The 15,680-nt window shown below is 35.0% G+C and overlaps 1 protein-coding gene across 5 annotated transcripts in view; it reads right to left on the minus strand.

The window, feature by feature from the left end:
• The window catches only part of LOC124357943 (protein spartin), a 42,906-nt gene that overhangs the window by 5,680 nt on the left and 21,546 nt on the right, over window positions 1-15,680 (minus strand). For 4 of the 5 annotated variants that reach the window (XM_046810080.1, XM_046810081.1, XM_046810078.1 and 1 more), the window contains 4 exons: window positions 14,817-14,981; window positions 12,507-12,698; window positions 10,304-10,504; window positions 1,005-1,254 (listed from right to left, as the gene is read on the minus strand). In XM_046810080.1, the coding sequence (XP_046666036.1) occupies window positions 1,005-1,254; window positions 10,304-10,504; window positions 12,507-12,698; window positions 14,817-14,981 (808 nt within the window). The remainder of the gene's footprint in view (window positions 1-1,004; window positions 1,255-10,303; window positions 10,505-12,506; window positions 12,699-14,816; window positions 14,982-15,680) is intronic. The other variant, XM_046810082.1, reaches the window with a different exon arrangement.

Below are 15,680 nucleotides of genomic sequence, written 5' to 3' on the forward strand. Positions count from 1 at the left end.
AATGGCTTTATAAAGGTTTGCTACACATTATTTTGTAGTAAATGACCGAAAAACATAAAAAATAATATTTTCATTGAACTATACGATTTACAAAGATATCAAACCCATTAGGTTAAGTTATTAGGTATGCATCTTGACAGTAAGTTAAGTTGGGATTGCAAGATGGAGCAACTACGTAAAAGTTGTGCAGAGTTTTTTTTCTTCTTAAGAAACTAAGAAACTGTATTACTGCAGATAAGTTATCAACTACTCATTTCCACATAAGATAAGAAATAACTATATGGGGCAACTGTTGCAGTGCACAAAATGCTTTAAGAGTAATCAAGAATGTTTTTAACAGAGACTCATGTTTATCTATTTTCAAAGAATTTAAAATAATAACGCTTGCAAATCTGTATATATATATATATATATATATATATATATATATATATATATATATACAGCTGTTTGATTGATGTTAAGGAATCTTTAAATAACCTTCCTACAAGAAAACAAACTCATTATTATTTTACTAGGAAAAACTATCTCGACTTAGCATTAGAAAAAACCAAAAGTAGTCATATATGTGTAAAGATTAAATTATTCAATAAATCTCATAAGAATGCATGGGACTTCCCCTTGAAACAGTACAAATAAGTAACAGATAGATGGTTGAAGGATATTTTTTACTCTATTGACAAATTTTTGGCCTGTGATTAAGTACATTAAGTTTTTAACTTCTGAATTTTAATTATGTGTGCCTAATTCTGCTTCTAATTTGAAACGTAATTCCTAGCTGACAATATATGTAACAGAATGTGGAATACGTTTATAAAGTTACGTTATACGTTTATGTTAGTATAAAGACATAATTCATTGAAAGGATATCAACATTTTCGAACATTTGCAATGATTATGTGTTAACAAACAAATGTAATATCGTGTGAAACAACCACAAATACATAGCGATGATAAGAATCTTCCATCACCAATAAAAGCAAACAAGTGAGACAGAGACGTACTTGTGCTGCACTATCTGCACAGTGTTGTTAGTGAGACTTGTGCCCAGAATGCCGGCAGACTGCTCCAACCCCGTGTAGATGGTGCCGAAACCCTCGACGGCACCGGCCGCCACGGTCAGCACCCCTCCCACCCCCTCTGCTGCCGTCTGCTCCCCCACCCCTGCCTTACTCAGTAGTGCCGTGCCTCCACGCTGTATGTGAGGTGCCAAGTAACGGCCCAGAGCCATCGTAGCAGAACCCACCTTCCCTGCTGTCAACATATACACAGATCATGCCAATCAATCAATTTTGTTTTATTTATTTGCAGAATTGAACATTTTGTTGAGTTTTACTCCATAAGAATAATTTTAAACCCCAAAACACTTTTAAACCCGTTATTTTTGGTCATAGAGTAATAAGAGGTTTGTCATTTTACACCTTTTTAAACAGTCAATACACATTTTACTTTATTTTGTAAAGTTTATACTTTTTGAGAATCTATTTAACCCTTCACACGCCAGTAATAAATCCATTAATTTTCCTATAACGCCAAGACAAGTAAAAAAATTTTGTTTTTTTTAAGTCCGAAGCTATTTTTTTTATAACTAAATTATAAAAGGTAAAAGCAAAAACAGGGAATTTTGCTTAAAATTAGCATATTTATTGATAAAAATAAAATAGAACTATTTAGGAAACTGTTTATTTCAAATGAACAGAGCGTGTACCGGGCATTTCAAAAGCCTTTAGTGAATTAAAAACTCTCGAAGACACATAATCTATAATATCAGATATAATTGTATTTGGCGTTTTGGTCAGTCTACCATTCTAATATATCCATCTACGGTGTGGGAAGGGTTAAACAATGAAGTGCACAACGTTTTGAGATTTTTTTCTGAATAACTGAGAAAACCAGAGAAAAATGTAAATAACATTTGGATGCGTAGTAAGAATACATTTAAAATGAGACATCACAACTCTATTACGACAAATAAGAGAGTAAAGTGTTTGATTAGTACAACATAATATACGTATATGAAAGGAGCCACTAGTGCAACAGGCTCTTAATAAACTAGTGGAGTGAGTGACCTAGATTTGTGCAAGACGTTTGTCACCCAACACTGTTTTACAACAAAAATTTTAAAAGCATTAACCAATCAGTTGAGAAGAGAGAGTAGCATAACAGTTGTTAACCGTATAGAGAGAGAAAGAGCTATGTAACCTGAACATAAAATCATTTCCTTTTTTTACCCCTTCCACCCATGCAAACGTATTTACGAATTGAACAAACAAACCGTACATACTATGTATATATAACATTGTGTGTGAATACAACAGTGTAAAATAGACAATGAACGTGCAACCTCTCTGTCTCTGCAATTGGTTAACATTTTAAATTGAATCTCTCTCTGTCTCTTTCGATAGCAATTTCCCCAATTGGCACAATACATCTTAAGTTGAGAAGAAGAGGAATATCTTCCAATATGCTAAAGGAATGCCTACTCTTCCTACTTTATTAAATCTCTCTTGTTGAAACCCAGCCTTTTTTTCCTGTTTACTCATTTCCTAAAGTGTATTAAGGAAATAAGAGAACCAGATAATTTTGAACAAAGTAGAACAGTGATATCGTAAACAAGGACAATATAAATTTATTAATAAGATCAATTGTTGTCTTATGTAATAAGTGAGGTCCAGAACAGCGACATCACTTCTGTTTTCAATAACTAAATGATATTGCCATAACATATACCATTTATATATCTCACCAACATTATCTGTTTTGATTATCTGCATGACTCTATATGTACCATAATAGAATAGAATAGAATATATTTTATTGCGTTGACAATATATATTACATTGTATTGCAATAGTCAATAATACCAATTTTTTACGGTATTTATCTTAAAAACTAAATCCATTCACTCGACTTTCCATACAGTTGCACGCAGGCACACATTCATACACATACAAAATTCATAATTCGTGGGATCAACCCCCAGGATTGCAACACTGCCGCGAATATCAATCCCAAGTGTGCTCCATAAACTCGCCAACTGAGTAAAAAGCACAAGACACCAGGTAGTGTTTTAATTGGGTTTTAAATTTTTTTGGATTTGTTTCTAAATTTAGTGTTTCAGGGAGATTGTTAATGAATTTGATCCCAGCTTGAGAAGGGAGGCGTTCAAATGCTGCTGTTCTATGCTGTCGGGCTCGAAAGCGCCCCCGAGCTCTTGTCTCGTATTTGTGTATATCACTGCCCTGCATCAATATACACTGAAATCGACAGTAAAATGAAGTCTCTAAAATATACAAGCTGGGTAGAGTTAGCAAGTTGAGCTCCCTGAAGGCACTAATAATAATATGTGATTGTAAAACCATCTTGTCCTTGTCACAAAACACACCTTATATACAAGCCAGAAACTGATGCTTTCAGCTCAGTTCGACATATTACAATATTACAATTTGACTAGATAAAGAGAGAGGGGTATTATTACTAAGTACAACCTCCCTTATCTGGTATAATGTGGTGACGTGTCGTAAATTTCCCACAATCCTGTAACTGAAAATAAGATTGTAAAGGTGTTTTAAGATTAACATTGTTCTTATAGGCCTGAAACCAAGATGGCCACCAGTACAAACAGCTCTTAATTCAAGTTCCAATATAAGTTAAAATAAAAAAATAGTACGAGGCGTGTTCAGAAAGTAAGTACCGTTTCATTCTACTGCCGCCGCAGCGCTGCAATCGGTGTTCTGCGCATGCACACTAGTCGTCCATGTTCACTGGCTATCACGCCATTTTAGTTGTTCCATGTTGTGTTTTCAGTTTTTTCTGAATGTTTAACATGTTTAGTGATCCCGCCGATTTTGAGATTCTTTCTTTAATAAAATTTTTTAACGCAAGGAATGTGAAACCGGCTGAAATTTATTCTCAAATTCGAGATGTTTACGGGGAAGACGTGATGAGTGAAGGAATGGTGAGAAAGTGGGTTAGAATGTTTAATGGCGGTTGAACAAATGTGCGTGATTAGAATCAGAGTGGTCGACCTACTTTCGTCACCGAAAGTACGATGATCTGGTAAGGGCAGTTAGACGAAAGATCCAAGAGAAAAGACGTTTCACTATGACAACGCTATCTGATGATTTCCTACAAATTTCACGCACTCTTTTGTATGAAATTGTTACAGACCGCTTAGGTTATCACAAGCTGTGTTCCCGATGGGTTCCAAAAATGCTTACTGACATGCACAAATCCAAGAGATTTGGAAGTGCTTTGACTTTTCTCACATGATATAGTGATGATGGTGAGGACTTTTTAAACAAGATTGTTACAGATGATGGAACTAGGGTCTGTCATGTCACACCGGAATCCAAACAGCAGTCAATGGAGTGGCGACACAAGCAATCCCTGAAGAAACAAAAATTCTAGACGACATTGTATGTACAAAAATTATGTGCACTGTCTTATAGGATCGAAAAGGTGTTTTGCTAATTGATTTTCTCCCAAGAGGTGAAACCATTAATGCAGCAAGTTATTGCAAAACCTTAAGAAAACTAAGGTGGGCAATTAAAAAAAAACAACGGAGAGGAATGCTCAGTAACAGAATTTATTGTGTTGCTCCATGACAATGCTCGGCCCCATACCGCTGGTGACACTCAAACATTGCCTTGAAACCAACAATGAAGTGAAAACTGCGTGGAGTCGTGGCTACATTCGTTGGCGGGAACCTTCTACAAAGAGGGAATATACAAATTGATCACCCGCTATGACAAGTGTTTAAACATTGGTGGAAATTATGTCGAAAAATAGTTTAAGGTTTGGGCTTTCATGTAGAAATAAAATTGAATTGAAAAAAATTGTTTTACTTGTTTTTTTTTTTTTAAACGATACTTACTTTTTGAACACGCCTTGTATAATTACAATTGAAAACTACAGTTATGATGAGGTCGATAGAAACTAAAACTGGCTTGCCGCACAATTTCTTGTAAACTTGTTTTAAGATTTAGACAACATGAAATGTCCGAAAAGTGAAAGACAGATAAGTGAGACAAGATTTGTCCTTCAATATACATCAATGACAAATATTACAATACTCACTATGTCCTGTCTTGGAAGTTTTGTAAATGATTTAACTTTTACTAAATCTTTTTTATACTTAATTTCTACATGCGCTTATATACATGATCTAACAAGACCCAGTTCCTTAATTTATACTAACTTTATACAATCCTCCACACCTTTAAGATGCTAAAATACAGTTTAAATGTTAATGTACAAAGAATTTGACATATTGAAAATTTAAATTACAACCTGAGTTTAGTAACATCAACATGTCCTACATTAAAACAAGCTTAAATAGAACAAAATAGATAAAAATTGACAGTATAATTAACAACGGCTTTCAAAAACCTATGTTGTGTATCAACTGACTGAGTTAATTTTTCTATAAATTACAACAGTACGTAATTCTACAAAACTTGTACGATTAGAATTACAAAACTTATTTGAAGAGAATGACAGAATGCAAACCTTTTCACTAGATGAACAAAAGAAAAAAATACTGGATCTTGAAAAAATTAAATCAACATCTGACAAAAAAACTAAAACGTGATAGAACACAATAATTATACAGATTTAAAACTAAGTTTTAACAAGATTGAAAAGTCAGATCAATTTCAAGATACTAAAATGCTCAAAGACATAGGAACTCAAACAGTCCATGAAGAAAAAACACCTGTCATAAACTCCAGCAGCCTCGCTCTGACAGAATTAGCTCAAGTGAAGACGAGACAAGATCGAATGGAAGACGTTGTTAAAGAACTACAAGAACAGCTTAAGACTCTAAATTTTATCTAAACTCCCCAGCGCAAGTGAATTGACTGCACCAGGAATTAACACACATATATCTGGTCCAAGAACGTCAAAACCAAGACATTTTGTGCCAAAACAAGTTTTTTTCTGATAGGAAAAAGACTGCTTTTAGCATCTCGCTTCAGGCAGCCAAATACACAACACTAAAATTGACACAGTTGGAGCCAGACAAAACCACTCATAAAAAACTGAATTATACAACACCCCTTCCAGAACAACCTGGACTATTCTACAGAAATTGACACAGTTGGAGCCAGACAAACCACTCATAAAAAACTGAATTATACAACACCCCTTCCAGAACAACCTGACTATTCTACAGAAATTGACATAGTTGGAGCCAGACAAACCACTCATAAAAAACTGAATTATACAACACCCCTTCCAGAACAACCTGACTATTCTACAGAAATTGACACAGTTGGAGCCAGACAAACCACTCATAAAAAAACTGAATTATACAACACCTCTTCCAGAACAACCTGACTATTCTACAGAAATTGACATAGTTGGAAGCCAGACAAACCACTTATAAAAAACTGAATGATATAACACCCCTTCCAGAACAACCTAACTGTTCTAACGGAAATTGACATAGTTGGAGCCAGACAAACCACTTATAAAAAACTGAATGATATAACACCCCTTCCAGAACAACCTAACTGTTCTACGGAAAATTGACATAGTTGGAGCCAGACAAACCACTCAGAAAAAACTGAACTGCACTCTTCATTTAACACAGATACAATACCCACCATCAACTGCAAAGATCCGTCCCAATGGTGAAGACATAGAAGCATTTTTTAATAGACACATAGAGTTTTACAAAAACATAAATAACAACTACTTCTATACTCTCACCAGACCACACTCCGCTCCTGTGCAAATCTCCTCCTCCCACTCAGAAGCTGATCCTGCAAACCCTCTCTTGAAAATAGTTTTTTAGAAACCCTCACTCCCAAAAAAAGCAGAGAAAAAACTAATCACAACCTTATTGACCAAGGAAATCAACTAAGGATATTTCATCAAAACATAGACTGCTTAGGTGGGAAAATTAACAGATTGACACACATTCTAGAAACTTCATTCACCTGACCTGGTAATCTTGTCAGAGCATGGTCTTAAAGAGTACCAGCTCTCAAGTACTAGACTGCCAGGCTACAACTTAATAGGAGGCTTCTCTCGGCATACCTGCAGAAAAGGAGGTGTAGCAATTTTTTTTCCAGTGAAACACTAGGAAACCAAGTACACAATTTAACAACTGAGCCTGCTTGTGAACTTACGTGTGAAACTCACGTAGTACATGTGACTATTGGCAAAACCACAATCTATGTAATTGGAGTCTACAGACCACCAAGTGGAAACCTTGACAATGCCCTTGACATTTTATCTAGTACTCTGGACCTTATTCCAACATGGAAATGTCCTACTATAATCATGGGGTGACATTAATGTAGATGGGCTGAATCATGACTATAAAAACCAAAAACTTAAAGACATGTTGGCCAGTCATAACAATCACCAGGATAGATCTCCCACCCACTAGAGTAACTCTGAACTCTAAAATCATCAATTGACTTTGTCTGCTCTAACCTTGACATAGGTAAAATTGACGCTGATGATTTAATTATCACTGGCCTATCAGACCACAAAGCTCAGCTCTGCTCAGCTAGTATTCCGAACAAAAAATTACCTTTGCCCATTTTAACCAATAGACATTTCTCAAAGAAAAACCTAGATTACTTCAAAAACCTGCTTCATTTAGAGGACATGGCAAAATGTATATAACTCCCCTTCTGTGGAAGAATCCTATGAATATTTTCATGAAATTACTCATTCAAACTCTTAATGCAACATGTCCACACAAAAAATCCCGCCCGAAAATAAAATCAAAATTCAAAGCAACCAATGAAGAATCTGAAAGGTTGAGAAAACATTTTCTAAGATCCCTGGAAATGGAATTAACAAACTGGCAGTGAGGGTGATAAAATAGAAACAGCTATCAGAAAAAAGAACTATGACCTCTACTTGAAAAAACTGAGGAAAACAGTCAACCTCAGACTTCATTAAATAACTCACATAACAAACAAAGGGCTGTTTGGGAGGTTATTAACTACGAAAAATGCAATAACAGTAAAAAGGACGAACCACTTAAACTTATAATCAATGAAAAACTGATCCAGGACCCTTTGGAAATAACTGAACACTTCAACCATTACTTTACAAAAATAGCTGACATCACTCTCTGTAACGCTAACCAGGCCATAAATAGTCAGCTAACAATATGGAAAGACTATGGCGATGTCCTGACTTCATCCCACTCTCAACCACACCGGAAGAAGTCCCTTCATATACTCACATCCCTTAAATCGAAACCAGCCGCAGGTGTCGATGAAGTCTCTTCCACACTCCTAAAACACTGAAAGGATGAAATAGCAAATCCCTTATGTCACATAATTAACCTGTCGTTTTCACAAGGTGTCTTTCCTATGAAACTGAAACTTGCAAAAGTATTTCCTAAACACAAGAAAGGCAATACAACATCAGTGGAAAACTATAGACCTATATCGATTCTTCCAACGATATCAAAAGTAATTGAAAAAATCTTTCTGAATCAAATTGACAGCACATCTGACTACTCAAAACATCTTGACGCCTCAACAGCATGGCTTCTTACGAGGAAGATCCACCACCACGGCTATAGTTCAACTGACAGAGTTTTATTATCGACAAACTTGAAGAAGGTACAACAGTAACCGCCATGCTACTAGACTTCAGCAAGGCTTTTGATTGCCTAAAACCACTCTCTACTGCTTCAAAAAGTAGGGAATATGGGCATTAGGGGAGCATCACATGACTGGCTTGCTAGCTACCTGAAAGATCGACAGCAACTAGTGGAAGTAAATTATACCAGAAACAAACACATCCCATAAAGCAAGATCAACCTTACTCCCAATCACTAGAGGTGTACCTCAGGGATCTATACTTGGACCAGTGCTCTTCATATTGCTGACAAATGACCTACCAAGCTATCTTCTTGACTGGGCCCAAAGCTATGTTATATGCAGATGACACCGCTCTTCTTATTGCAAAAAAAAAGACACAGAATCTCTTGAAATAAATTCATTTATAGCCCTGAATATGACAAAGCAATACTGCCAACATAATGACCTAGTTCTTAATGAGAGCAAAACACAACAATTAATATGGAAAGGAAGGCCGAAGAACCAATGATTACTATGGCTTACCTGAAATAATCCAAGATAATGAAGCCAAGTATCTCGGCATAACAATAGATGACAATATCTCTTGGAACTCACACATTGACGGTCTTTGCAGCAAGCTCAAACTCTAGTATCTATGCTCTTAAAAGAATAAAAAGTACTTGTAACAATGATACTACAGGACAGCATACTTCTCTCTTTTTGAATCTCATCTGAGGTACGGACTACTTGTGTGGGGCAACTCCTCAGTAAGAAACAGGGAGCGGGTTTCTGTTCTACAAAAGAAAGCAATTCGAATTCTTGCGGGACTGACTCCTCAAGACTCATGCCGTCAGGCATTTGGAGAACTAGCGATCTTGACAGCTGTCTCACTCTACATCTGCGAGACCATCTGCTTCACAATAGCTCAGAAACCTGACCAGCTAGGTGACACACACAGCTATGACACCAGAAAACGCCTGTGACTATGCCCCTCCCACACACCACCTGACCCTATTTGAAAAGAAACCTACATACATGGGGAGAAAACTTTTCAATCATCTTCCAGTAGGACCTCAAGAGACGCAGAGATGAGAAGTACTTCAAGACAGCACTTAAGGCCTGGCTGCTGCAGAAACCATATTACACCCTAGAAGAATTTTTTAAATACCTGATTGTACAACTAAATTATATTGACACAATTCTGTACTCCATGTATACGAATAAAGATTTCTGTATTCTACGATACAGTAAAAATTAAACACAGCTTCATAAGTCAAATTGAGTTCTATAAACAAAATCTAGGAATAATTCATACAATTAATAATAGGTTTCATTGTTTCAATTATTTAATAACCACATTTATAATAATGAATGTAACTTTACGGATTTCAGATAAAGGTCCAACTTAAACCCTAATAAGTATATTAAAAAGTTCTTCAAAATTAACATTTTTAACACTTACAAGCAGCTAATATTTACATTATCAATTTACTCATATCCCTCACCTCCAAATAATTTGCCTAAGAATAAAACACCAGCTAATATTTTTTTCTATAAAAAAATGTTGTTTTATAAGTTTTCATATCACTTAATACCAAAAAAGTGCATAATTTGGTTATATTTACAATACCGAATGCCCCGACTACAGTGCAATTAGTTAGAAAAAGCAATTTTTTTGTTAATGTATTTATAAGCACAGCTTTCCGCAGTCTCCAGGTTCGCTCCTCCACCACCGCTTGGCTTACATTTCCCCAGGACAAACGTAGCGTGCTGCCTGTGTCTGCCGTGACGCCGCCTGCCCCTCGGTCGCTCCCCTGGCATCTCCTCCCCCTCCACAGAGCTAGGGGTCTCTGCCCTCAGGGCCAGCTTCTTGTTAAACTCTCTAGTCAACTTTGACAATGAGTGCTTATGGCGACGTGAGTGTTTTACTGGCTTTTCTGGACTTTCTACAAAAATATAGACAGGGAACATGGGAAATATCTGGCATGAACACTGGTTTTGGATTCTACTTCAATAATAAAAAATTGGACAACTAGGACACATTTTTAACATATTGTATAACGATACAGAAAAAATGTAATCAGAAATATAAATCTAGATACAAGTTTTTGTTCAGTTATCCATTCGTGTCTGGTTCCTTATGATGAAAATCTTTACTTGTGGTTTAATACAGTTAAAAAAGGAAATCCTATTTCACAAAGACTAGTAGGTTTTTGTACTAATAAATAATATATGAATCATTTCTAAATAGTTTAATAAGAATGTTGTTAAGTAAAAAGAGCTTTATATAGAAGAATCCCACATTTATAGTAACTGCCTTAATAGTGAGATTATAACATGTTCCAATAACAGAACATATCTAGATTTTTGCCTCTTACAAAATATGGGATTTTGTTCGGCAACTATCCACAGTGGTTTAAGCAGTGCCTAATAAATATCAGCAGTTCCTTATTTTCAGTTCTATATGAGAGGTTCCATCACTGCCTTCTACACATCAACAATTCCGAGATGCTGGAAGCCATCTTGTAAACTTTACACTGTGTTGCACTAGACCTACATATTTTAGATAACAATTTGTTTAGTAATTGTAGCCCCTTTTCACTTCTCCTCTGATTCGCAAATATCTGTATAGTAAAATAAAAATCTGGTAAAGATGTTTTTTTTAAATATTAAGTATCAACTGTTGAAAGATTAATGGTTACATTTCATGTACAATTAAAGCAGAAAACAGCATAAGTATTAAATAGATTCGCCGATTAAATACAGAAAAGAAAGTATGAAAAATAAAGTATATTAGGTGTCAATATTTTAGATTACAACCTAAGCAATACAAAAGAAAGCTGGAGTTTAAACAGAAAAAGAGTGTGATACCTTATGAAGTGTTAATATAGAAGATAATTTACTTTCATAGTGGATTTTAAACTCAAAAACTTTAGCCCATTGAATGTGAAAACGAAGATATGCAAATTAATCACTGGATATCATTATTCATTATAGAATGGCCTTCTACTTGATTTATCAGAAGTTTGAAAGGTATTATTGATCTCATGAACTTTGCACTGAAGTCACATAACCGTGGCTAGTAAGTTGAAGATTTCCGATTCAACAAATCCTCAAATTGGGTGATTACATATTCTGACAGTTTTAACACCTTTATATTTTTTTATTTGGCTAAATAGACTCTGAGACATTAATAACTACCTATTACATTTCAACAGTTACGTTCACAATACATAACAAGATGAGAAAGTATCGCAACAACTGAACTTTGCAGACAGTAAATCTCATCAAACATGTATTCCCATCCTGTCTGTCCTTTAAAAAACTTTTGAGAAAACAGCACAATTCAATTTTTTATTACAATTTTCTCACTGTACGCACTGTAGTTTTTACAACATGGTGAGTATGAACTACACTTAATGTTAATTTTATTAACTTAGTTTTAATTACCATTTTTAGATTACTATTTCTTTATTAACTTTATTATTTATTGTGGTTATTATACTAGTTGGTGATATTGTTAAATGTTTAAGTAAAGAGGAAATAAATATAGGCTACAGTATAATAAGCGCCCATCAACACAACAGATTATGATTTTCTATTTTAAATGTCGATACTATTGAATACATGTATCCTTGGAAATACATAAGGTAAGTAAATGTTATTGTTTTGTTGTAATTATACATTATATTTAAATTTGTAAATTATATTAATATTTATACATTAATTTCTAAGATTTAAAACTGACAAAACCATACTGTTCTTTGAAATATCTATTACGTTATTTGGTCTGACATTTTGCTTTCAGTCCTTCGGATGGTCATAACTATTGATTATTTGAATTATTCAATAATCATAATCTGATTGTGTTGGTGGCCGTTTATTATACTGCAGCTATAAATGTATTGTTATTACTACAATATACAAATACTACACTACAATAGTTACCAACGTAGCCGGTGACATTAACTGCGGTGTGCGTAACCGAGCGCGCCACTTTGGCACCTGTGCGTAGCGTAGGAGGTACGGGGCGAGGCTCCTCGGGCTGTATACGAGAGATGATCTTGGGTGTGGTTGCAGTCATGTACTGACTCGCTGCCTCTGCCCCCTTGATCAGACCCGTAGACAAGTAGTGTGCACCTTCACAATAAGGCTCATGAAGAAGTTATAAAAAAATCAAATTTGGTCAAAATATAAACATAAATAAATATAAATCCACTTGGTTTTAGCAAAATTATGTGAAGTCTAAAAATAGATTAATGTAGTAATGATTAAGAAATGTATTTTATTCTAAAAATGGATGTTTACAACTGAGTATGAGAACGTTATTTTACGTGGATGCCAAAGTAAGTATAACATTTAGACAAATATTACGGGACCACATACGTACATTATAACGTAACACTTCATTACTAAGTCCTCCCACAGTATGGGAGTATTCCTGAGATGATAATGCAGTTTATAATAAAATTTAATTAGGGGAATCATGAATCGTTAATGGTTCACAAAATTACTTTGCAATGACAAGGTCCTCGCATATAAAGGGTTATACAAATACATAGTATAACAATAACCATATAAAACAATACATACCAGACATATAGTGAGAATTAATTCATATTTAAAAGGTAAAATTGTTTATACAACACTGTAGCATTCCCTCTACACTATAAAAGGCTTTTTGCTTTTTTAGCCATTTCATTACAGCATTCTTATTCAAATACTACACAATATTATATCGTTTGATCCAGTTTAGATCTTAGCGGTAAACCACAGTGAGTGTAAATTTAACAACGTGATTCTCTAGATAATAAGTGATCATTTAAGCTGTAGAGAATTTTGAGACAGAGATTTTTAACGTAATACTTGCGGTTCAGTTTTGGAATATATATCTTGAGCATGACTTCTACATTTAGATTAACTTATTAAGGCAATCAACCCATTGAGGAAGTATTTATTGAGATTTCTGCAGGACCGGAAGCAGATTTGAAATTGGGAAAAAAATGTTAAGACTTTGTTTGAAGGTTTCTAAAACAAAATACATACAAGATAGAGGACTAATATAATAATAGTAAAATCGTCGTTTAATATACTAAATGCTATATCTGTAATAAAATTATTAATTAAAAAAAAATTGTTAATTTTGTAAATAGTTTTATATAGGTACATTTTTGAAAACAAACATTTATATATTTTTGTAAATTAGTTTCTAACTCACTTTAACATACTTTACCTAAAATATGAAAATGCCATAAATAAAAATGTTCATGAATATATCTAAAACAATTAGCTCAAAAGTAAAATATTATGAGTAAATGACTTTTTTTATTTTCTGGGCACTTATTGAAACTACTTGTTTCCTATGAAATTCAGATTTTTATATTATACTATACAAGAAATTACTTTACAAATAATAAAATATACTGTACAATCGTAAAACATAATCCAAATAACCTTTATACTGACGTTGAAGTACTTCATCCTCGCACAAACCGTGAGTATGAATAAATCGGCATACAGTTTTTGAGCATGGGAAATAATTACGTCTTCCACATTTCTATCATCATCACTGATATCAAAATTACACTTTGAATCACTGTCTAATAACAAAGGAACAACAGAAACTGGCAGTTTTTTACACCTATTACGATCAATCTCACAACATAAAGCAAAAACAAACAACACACCTAACCTCGCATTTAGCAGCTGACCAACAAAAATAATGGTGAAATGTTCCAACAAACAGGTGGTCAATTCAGTACTGCCAGTAACAAAACGAAATAAAATGTGTTATCTTGGTAAAGGAAACCAGTAAAGACCATAGTAACGATATCTGTTGGATATTTTCAGAACTAGAATGGCCCATAACAATCAAGAGTGGCTAAACATAGACTACGTAACCAGCGCGTAGCTCAGCATTCAGTCCGATCCTACTCGGTATGTAACCAGCGCGTAGCTCAGCATTCAGTCCGATCCTACTCGGTATGCAACCAGCGCGTAGCTCAGCATTCAGTCCGATCCTACTCAATATGTAACCAGCGCGTAGCTCAGCATTCTGTCTGAGCCCACCCGGTACATAACCAGCGCAGCGCGTTTGTCTTCCACAAAGGGTTAAAACTGATTTACTGAGATTATTATTGCCTTGAGAAATTCACCTTACACAGGTCAGTAAGTAAGTCTTGGCAAAGTACAAAATATAAGTTTCAATTATATAATTGTTACAGCTATTCTTAACACTAGTTGGTATCTTGGCTGTACCTGAGACAATGCCCTTGCTGATGGACGTACTAAAGTTATCTCTGCGTCCTCGAATGCGAGGAGGGACAGCGGGCGGCTGAGACACCACACCATGTAGCACATCCTCCAGGAAATTGTACAGGGAGATGTCAGACTCTGGTGGCAGAATCAATCCCACAGCAGCTCCTTCACATATCAATAACAAAACAAACACATAAATCCCAGGTTATCACTACACTTTTGATCCAAGATGCTTGTGGTAAATATCATGTACCACGAGAAGACGGAAGCACACCACGTAGCACATCCTCCAGGAAATTAGACTGAGAGATGTCAGACTCTAGCAGCACGTAACTATTAACTAAAAGGAATTCACTCAAGGTACAGTGATGGTGTTCTACCTAATATCATAAGCATTATCTTAGGAACATAGAAAGAGGCCTCTTGAATATATTTTAAGATCAGAGAATATTTGTGTTGATAGATTACTCATCCAAAAACTTTTTTTCAATAACATTGCTGACGTTTTTAAAAGTTATTTATGGATGATATATATCAGTCAGTCTATGTTGATGGAAATTGGCCACAACCAGAGAAGTCCAATATTGTGTGCTCCAGGGGTCAATTCTGAGACCCATGCTGTCTGTAATAAACATGAACGATCTGCCAAGTACTGTAGCCTCTTTATTTTCCATATTATATAGCCCTGATTTGCGGATTGACTAAAAACAACAACAACGTACCTTCGTCAAACAGTTTAAACTGTGGTCGTAACACTGGTATAGTTTTGACTTTTATTAAGTCATCTTCTGGTGCCAGTGTCGATAAATATTAAAAGCGAGGATTGTCCATCTGGAGTCGTCATAGTTTAAAATTTACAAACAC

Source organism: Homalodisca vitripennis, chromosome 3 (assembly GCF_021130785.1).
Source record: "Homalodisca vitripennis isolate AUS2020 chromosome 3, UT_GWSS_2.1, whole genome shotgun sequence".
Classification (NCBI taxonomy): domain Eukaryota; kingdom Metazoa; phylum Arthropoda; class Insecta; order Hemiptera; family Cicadellidae; genus Homalodisca; species Homalodisca vitripennis.